This window comes from Cheilinus undulatus, linkage group 3, assembly GCF_018320785.1.
Source record: "Cheilinus undulatus linkage group 3, ASM1832078v1, whole genome shotgun sequence".
Classification (NCBI taxonomy): domain Eukaryota; kingdom Metazoa; phylum Chordata; class Actinopteri; order Labriformes; family Labridae; genus Cheilinus; species Cheilinus undulatus.
The window spans coordinates 49,930,582-49,939,276 of record NC_054867.1 but is presented as its reverse complement, the minus strand read 5'-3'; the positions used below and the strand labels follow the sequence as shown (position 1 = coordinate 49,939,276).

The following is an 8,695-nucleotide window of genomic DNA, read 5'->3' as shown; positions in this document are numbered from 1 at the left end:
AAGAAAAGGCGTTTATATTTTTTAAAGGTTATATTGCACTACAGCATGAATAAAAACTCTTTTTTTTTTGTTGCTTTGATAAGATTTTTTTATTATTATTTAGGTTAGAAATAAAATAAGGTTATCACGGCTTAACTTTACAATTGATTGTGTTTGCTGATCTCCATTGGCCCCCAGTTTGGCTGGGCCCCCGAAAGCTCTCCCCTCTCACCCTCATGGGCGGCCTTGGCTAAATGTAAAAATCTTCATTGTCAGACAATAATTATTCAGTATGTCTTCAAGTATTACTCTAGTATTTCTTCTTTAAGTTTAATGTTTATCTTCTTGCAACCAGAGCTGACTTGCAGTTTTGGTTCCGGCCACACTTCGGCGCCAAATTCTCACTCTCTCCTGCGAAGCAGCACCCAGGGCAGACTTAACCTAGATTTTATTTTGTTGTTGACGGGCGCATGCGCGTTTCTCCTGTCAGAACCACGGAACTACTTGAGCTCCTCTGAGCCAACTTTTGAGCTTTGTTTTTAAATGGAAGTGCGGCAAAAGACTACAGCAGCACGCCGAGGATTATGAACGTTTTACGGAGTAAGTGAACACTAGAGTCCGGTCCGAAAACTGTATTTAAGGACGGAAGTCACTGTTGAAGACTGTGGCCACTGGAGATACAGATAACGTGAGTTTCATTATGTTCAATTAAAAACTGACTTTGTTAGACTTCTTCACGTGATGTCTCCTCAGGCTATCAGCTGTCCCATCTTTCTGAAATAACTTTTGAAACATATATTATAAGCTTTAACTTTTGTTGGTTGAAGCTATAGAGGCTAGCTAACGGTTAGCTATAATCTTACTGTATGTCATTTTGTTAAAGGTATAGATTCGCTGTTAAGATTTAGCGGGTGACCGTGTTAACTGGTGCCTTCTGCCGAATGAATCTTTGGCTAACGTCAAGGCAGCAGCAGCTGAAAACGTGAAGAGTCCTCATAAATGCCTCTTTTTTCATATTGTATAAATTTCATCGTAAGATATGGTTCAACAGTCTTTAAGGGAAGGCATTTGTGTTTTTTAGCACATCTGTTGTAACTACGACAATATCGGACGTATACGGTTAAAAAGTCACCAGTTAACACGGTCACACAATAGATCGAAGAACCAGATTTTAAAATAAGTTACGTTTTTGTGACTTGTTTTTATTGTTGCTTGCATAAAGAGTGTATTAGATAATTTCGTCGTGAAAGACTTTAACTGGGGGTTGTTTTGATGTAATTTGGTGTTATGGAACCTTTTGTTTCTTTTTATCATGAAGAGCTAAATTTAAATCTGTCAGTTTCACTTCCTCACTGAGAACAAAGGTGGCGGTGTAATCTGATCTTCATCCATGTCATAAACTTTTATTACTTCATATTAATGGTATCAATGCCAAAAAGAGGTCAGCTTTGAATAGAGGATGTTCCCCTAGTTTACATTTGAGATTTTAGATCAATACAATCATAATAACTGAGCAAATATCAGTTGGTAGGGATGTGATGATACATTCACTTCACAGTATGATACATGTCATAATAATGGGCTCATGATATGATTTAAAATTTTAAGAATGCTTATGGTGGAAAAAGACAAGATTAAAGTGCAACCTCTCTTCCAACAAAGTTGCGTAAAATGTAAATAAATGCTGAATGCAATGCTTGTCAAATCTCCTTAACACATATTTTATTCATATAGAACATAAACAACATATGAGATGTCAAAACTGAGACATTTTACAATCTCATGAAAAATAGTGGCCCATTCTGAATTTGATGGCATGAAAGAAATTCTAAAAAGTAGGGATAGGGCAACACAAGGCTGGAAAAGTAAGTGCTACTAATGAAAAATTGCTGGAGGGGTACTTTGCAACTAGTTGGCAACAGGTCAGTAACATGACTGGTTATAAACATATACAGTACATAATGTCCAAAGATTCAGAAAAACTCAAGCTGCACAAGGGACAAGGCTGAAGGTCAGTATTGGATGCTCATGATTTTCTGGCCCTCAGGCAGCACTGCATTAAAAACAGGAATGATTCTATACTGCAAATCATTTTTATGCGATCAGGAACACTGCCAGAAATCATTCTGTCAACACAGTTCACTGTTCCGTCCACAAACGCAAGTTAAAGCTTTCATATGTTGTAAATTTCAGTGCATGTGTTGTTGAAACTGTATATCACTGACATTCTTGGTCAGGTCCCCCTCGAAAAAGAGATCTTTGAGCTCAATGGGAATATCCTGGCTAAATAAAGATAAAATAAAATAAGTAAGATAAAATATGTGAACAGGGCTGGGCCAAAGATAATTTGAAATAGACTGAGGCAAACTGGAAAACTGTTCTGTGGTCAGCTGAATCCAAATGTAGAATTCTTTTTGAAAGTCATAGATGCCATGTCCTAGGAACTACAGAGGAGGCAGCTTGCCCTTTTTTCCCTATTTCTGGGGGGTTATATGCTCTAATTTGTTTTTTAAGTATCTTTTTTTGTCAAGGAACTAACCCTTTTTTCTCAAAAAGCTTCCATACTGAAACCTTGCTATTGTTTTTTATTAGACCATGTGCAGGAGTTTGCCTGCAGTTTGTAAAAACTCTAAAAGAAATTGCATAATATTATGGTGCCTGTGACTTCTGTTTTGTTAGTTTTCATGGTATTGAAACAGGCACTCATATCATTTGACTTTTACTTCCCTGGCATTGAGCAAAAACCATGTATCTTATTTTTTATTATTGTATTTTTTTTACATAAATGAGTTCTGTTGGTCCCTCTTAACATCCATCAGAAGGTTTTTACTTTTTTAAACCAGTAAAAAAGTGACAAAAAGATGCAAACTGTGACCATTCAGTGTTAAATTATTTAAAATACACAGTGTTTCTGTCATTTCCTGCAGGGTGCTTATTTTGGAGATTTGAGGTTTTGGCCCAACAGCAGCGATATCACAGTTTAAAATTCATTTCAAAACTGTAGTCGGAACTTTTACTTCTGTATTCTGATGTTAAATGAACCATTCAGAAGCAAAATTTCTTTATTGTTATGTAAAAAAAAACATAAATAAGCTTTCCTTCCCTCATGAAATGCACATTCCAGCTGGCTCTTAACTTCCACATTTGATCGTGTTATCCAGGATAAGTTTATTATAAGTCACGCAGAAATCAAATTATGGAGTAAATAGTATTTACTGCTTCAGCTCAATGTGCTTGCCTCCTACAAGATTTATGAGTTTCCCAACAAACAGAAATAATAAAATGACTGTTTATTAATCACTCTTTGATACTGAACTAAATAACTTTTGACCTAAACTTTTTTTTTTTTTTTCAAATCCCAGATTTCAGCATAACAAGGGAATTCATTTTATGCTTTACATTTGATCAGATTGTGATGGATTATTTTCAAATCCTGAGAAGGGTTGTTATAATACAAGAATTTTAAACCTATAATAAACTAGTAAAAATCAAATTATTGTTTTAATACCACAAAAAATGAAGTCATTGGCATCCAGTATTTCCTTTTTTCTAGTATCTGAAATTGCAAGCAAACTTTTGCAGTCTGTCTGAAATCATACAAATACACAGGTAAATCCTTGGTAATGAAATACTGCCAGTCTTTTTGTGCAGTTTAGATGGTGTTCAGGAGCTGAATGCTGTTCTTTATGGACAAACTCTGATCTGTTTTCATGGTCAAGCATGAGAGAAAATTTTGGTGATATTTGCAGCTGGTGCATCTCTACCTGTCTGTTCTTACAGGACGGAGTGAACCAGGAGGACGCGCTCTCAGAGGGAGGAGCCATGTGGTGGTTCCAGCAGGGTCTGTGCATCCTGCCCGTTGCTCTGGTCATCTGGACAGCAGCGTCCTTCATCTTTGCTTACATCACAGCCGTGGTGCTGAGACATGTGGATCCCCTGCTGCCGTACATCAGGTCAGAGTCTCGTCATAACTTCAGACTCACATTACCAATGAAATGGAGCAGCACCTGGCTGCAGACATCAGACACCCATAAATGCATGCTAGTAGAACCTACACATACAGGCATCCACTTCTTCAGCCATAGCTTCCTGAAGATAGCAAAGGAAGTTTTTAAAGAGAGAAAGAGCAAGAAGGATGCCTTGAGAGCTGTGAATGTGAGATTTATGCAGCAATGATAATGTTTCATTACCCAAACAAAACCTGGAAAAAAATCTAGCATTTATATGCCTTGAACTTAAAAAGACATTTTTACGAGAACTGTTATAAGCACTTTTGCTTTGATTTAAATATCTAAATTGATCACAAACACTACAGTCCATAAATTAGATTCTTAAAAACTGATAGCACTTAAAACTTGTGAAAACAACACTGAAGAGAACAGCTTCCCCCAATAAGCCCTCTCAAAAACTGGAGGTCCAAGTGTGCATGTGTTTACAGATATCTGAAATGCTTGCTATGGGCCTCATTCACTGACCATTCTTAAGAAGAAATTTGTTCTTTAAACTCTCTGACACAGTTTGAGAAAATTCTGACATTCACCAAAGCTTTCTTAGTTGTGATAAACAGCATTTTTTAAAATCACTTGAACACATTTATAGAATTAAATAATGTGCAAAATACATGTCTTAAAATATGATCATAAATGGACAGTGTTTGATCTTAGCTGCAGACTATTAAACTATGAATATAGATTTAGCACATGTGCAGGAGTTTTATCATTAGACACTAACAAAAAAATTATTTCTTCACTCACAGCAGGTATAAATGTGTTTGAATGGTGTTTGATCAGTTTAAAGCATCAGGTTTTAGAGCCCCCCCCCCCCATGCATAGCTATTTTTAACTCATCTGAATGCATCCTTTTCTTACTACAGCATGATCCATAATATACTGAAGAAAGCACTGTGAACCAGTGATTTCGTTCAATTAATGTGTTCGTCACATATATTTGATATCCACTACTGGTGCTAAAAATAAAATCAACTCTGGGTGCAGATGGCCTTGCAGTCTAAGGCGCAACCCATGTATGAGGGCAGGGTTCAAATCCGGCCTGTGGCCCTTCGCCACATGTCTCTCCCCACTCTCCAACTCTATTTACTGTCCTCCTCTGTTGAATAAAAGCACTAAAAAGCCCCAAATAAATCTTAAAAAAAAGATAAAATTAAATTTTCCTCTTTTGTGTCATTTAGAGCATCACTGCATCTACTTTATAGCTGTCAAAGTATTTCAAATTATTGCGATTGTTTTTACAGTTTATTTTAATTTAAACATTTCTTATATCTTCTTTCATCCTCTCACACTTGTGTGCTTTTTGTGTTTGCACAAAGCCCTGCAGTCTCATGCCCTTATATGGGCATAAAAAGGGGGAATGCTATGCAGGTTCTTCTTTAAAACTTTCTTAACCCCTCAGAATTCTGGGTAAAGCGGTGCAGGTGGCCTAGTGGTTTAAGGCGCGCCACATGTACGCGGACTGCCTGGGTTTGAATCCGGCCCATGGCCCTTTGCCGCATGTCTCTCCTGCTCTCATCCCTGTTTCCAACTCTATCCACTGTTGTCATCTTTTAAATAAAGGCACAAAAATGCCCAAAAATAAATCTTAAAAAGAAAAAATGATTCTGGGTAAAATCAGTCAAATCACCTACCCAGGAACACCTGAATTAAATTGAATGCTGTGTTTGAACAATTTTGGAGTACAGGCACAAACAAAGAGTCTTTAGAAAGGCAACTCCAGAAATAAAAAAAAAAATGTGAAATTTAAGTTCCAAGTGATGTTTAAAAAATCTTTCAGATTGTGAACCAAATTTCAAACCATTTAACACAAATAAATCTGAATTATTTCAAATAAAAAGGTCTGCAACACAATATTCAAGCTTGACTGTGTGAATGTAAATCTGTTTCCTCCTCTTAGTTTACAGTTCCTGATTTTCTGTACTGAAATGGTGATGAATATATATCGTCATATCTTATTTGTCATAAATGCGATGTTTACTAAAACCTTATTTTTTTCTATCGAAGGATAAACAAAGCCTTATAAAGTTTTTTTGTGTTTTAGTGATACAGGAACCATGCCTCCAGAGAGATGTGTGTTTGGCATCATGCTGGATATTTCAGCGTTTTTAGGTAAGTCATGCTTCAAACTGTATGTAAATCATTTCAAACTGTTTATTTAGAGAATACACTAAAGACTAGAGGTGTGTTAGTTATTGCAGGAGGTGTGGTGCTTTGCACTGAGGAGCATTTGGCAGCTGTGAGCTGCAGAGTTTTATGGCTTCCATACCTCTAACTGTTATTAACTAAAAACTGATAATTATTCAAAACCAGAATCAGCAGACCATCAAAAGGTGACATTTTACAAATCTGAATGCATTTATCATTCATCTTTACTAGAGATGTGGTTTTATAACTTATCGTAAAGAACTTTTTGAGTTTGAGAAGGAATAAGAGAGGGCTTTATGGGCCGTTGGTTCATGCATGTTCATGTCTGTGCAGGCATGGCCACCGTCTACGTGCGTTACAAGCAGGTGGAGGCTCTGATTGATGATGAGGACGTCAAACAAAGGAGACTTAACCTTTCCGGCTTGCTGCTCGGCTTCATCAGCTCCTTCGGGATGTGTGTGGTTGCAAACTTCCAGGTGAGCTGTGCTGCTCTTGGATCAGGTCACACCTGTATGATTCTGAACATTTCATTTATTAAGCAATGTATGTTTTTGTCAGAGCAGAAGACCACGCTGTTCTCCATGCACCTGGTGGGGGCCGTGTTGACCTTCGGGGTGGGGGCTCTCTACATCCTGGTCCAGACGCTGCTGTCGCTTTACATGCAGCCTCGAGTCCACAGTAAGACCACCTACGTGGTCCGGCTATGTATCGGAGTGTGGACTTTTACCAGCATCATCAGCAGTATCTTTTAATATCAATATCGTCACACCTTGACACAGAGACCAGGAGGAGTCAGGGGAAAGTAGGTGGATGGGTTTATTTCAAGACAGACAAACTCATACCAAAGCTGAAGCCAATATTTGAGACAGTGTGATCATGAAATGTAAGGGCCATGCTTGGCTTCCCTCTGATATTATAAAAAGAGCCTGATTACCTTCAGCAAAGTGTTTTCCTATTGATCCTTAACCTCTGTGTCAGTGTTTGTATCATCGGTCATCATGTACACCAGCCTGAGAGGAGTAGACGTTCCTCAGAAGCTTCACTGGACTCCTGGAGAGACGGTCAGTGTGTCTCATTCTCAGATGTGAAATATTTTATGATTACAGGCAGATAAATGTATGAGACCATTGTGTCACGCAAGCACATAATATCAGTATGTTCTTGAAGAGGTTCCTAGTTCCTGTAAAAGTTCCTGCTCTTTAAAAACATTTCTGCATCATTCTGGTTTGTTTCTGGTCATTTTAGGGCTACACGGCTCACATCATCAGCACAGTGTCTGAGTGGTCGCTGGCCTTCTCCTTCATCATGTTCTTCCTCACCTACATCAGAGACTTCCAGGTACTCAGGTTTAGCTGCTGAGAAGAGTCACTTTAACATAATTGTGCCATATTTACTCTTTAAAGACCAAACCAATGACGGGGACCTAAAATTGGTCATTTTGGTAACTTGTTCTCTGGACTGAAGTTTGAGCTGAGTGTAGACATTTTATAGGATATTTTTATATTTAATTTAAATTGTCCCTTCTCACCTCCTGCACAGAAAGACAATGTTTCCTGACCTCGTCTTTGTGCTGTTTCTTTTTTATGCAGAAAATCGACTTGCGAGCAGAGGCAGTTTTACAGAGCAGTCACCTGTACGACCTGCCGCCGGGTCACAAACGTGAATCCTCCGAATCGTCTCCACTGCTGGGAGGAGGGACATGACGAGGAGCACTACCAAAGATTTTAAGCTGGTTTTACCTTTCTATTAATCATTTTTATACTAAAATACTCTTAATCACAGTGTTGCAGCTCTTAAAGGAGCAGTACATCTGAATATTTTTACTTTTTACATGTTTGTTAGATACCTCCCTACTTGTGCAGTGGGATTTAATTTGAGCCTTCAATATTATTCAAACACTTATTTCTTATCATTATTTCAAAGTTCCTAATCAGTTCTACAGGAGGCAAAAATAGTCAAATCTGCAAATGTTAACCAAAACTTGAAAGGAAGAAGAGATTCTGCGTTGATTTTTTCCAAAAATGGGTGAAATGACCCTTTAAATGCATATCTGTTTTGATGCATTGTACTTTTCCCCTAAGCCGTAAAAGCTCCAGTAATTTTTCCCTCTTCGGTGCTGCATGTAACAATTTATACTTGAAATTAATCTTCAACTCTTCTACTGTGTTGTTCTTAGTTTTAATATGAGCCCACTGAAAAGTTTAGAGTCCAGCAGGAGTGTTAGAAATGTTTAAAACTATTATTTTTAGATCATAGTGTTAAAGTTTAATGAAAAGAGACTTCTGCAAAGTTTAAGAATCAATCTATGCACAGACAACAGCATAGTTTAGTATTTTCATATATTTCTAACATCGTGTGTACATAAATCATGTTCTAATAAAGATTTATCTCCTGTTTGTAGCTCTGAGCTCTGAATGTGTTACATCTATTAAATAAAAACAGGGTATATGCAGAAAATCTGACATTAAACTTCTAATCCATTATAATAACAACAGTTATGTGTATGTTTCGTGCTTATTGCAAGCTAAAATGTTATGACATAGCAAAGAAAATTCTGTATT

The 8,695-nt window shown here is 37.4% G+C and overlaps 1 protein-coding gene across 1 annotated transcript; it reads left to right on the top strand.

Annotated features, from left to right (window-relative positions):
• Window positions 1-468: 468 nt before the first annotated feature.
• dram2b (DNA-damage regulated autophagy modulator 2b) lies at window positions 469-8,605 on the top strand. Its single transcript, XM_041783144.1, has 8 exons — window positions 469-667; window positions 3,760-3,932; window positions 6,031-6,098; window positions 6,468-6,610; window positions 6,698-6,875; window positions 7,113-7,195; window positions 7,380-7,472; window positions 7,724-8,605. The coding sequence occupies exons 2-8, from the start codon at window positions 3,802-3,804 to the stop codon at window positions 7,835-7,837; spliced, it is 810 nt and encodes a 269-aa protein (XP_041639078.1). The 5' UTR covers window positions 469-667; window positions 3,760-3,801; the 3' UTR covers window positions 7,838-8,605.
• Window positions 8,606-8,695: the final 90 nt, after the last annotated feature.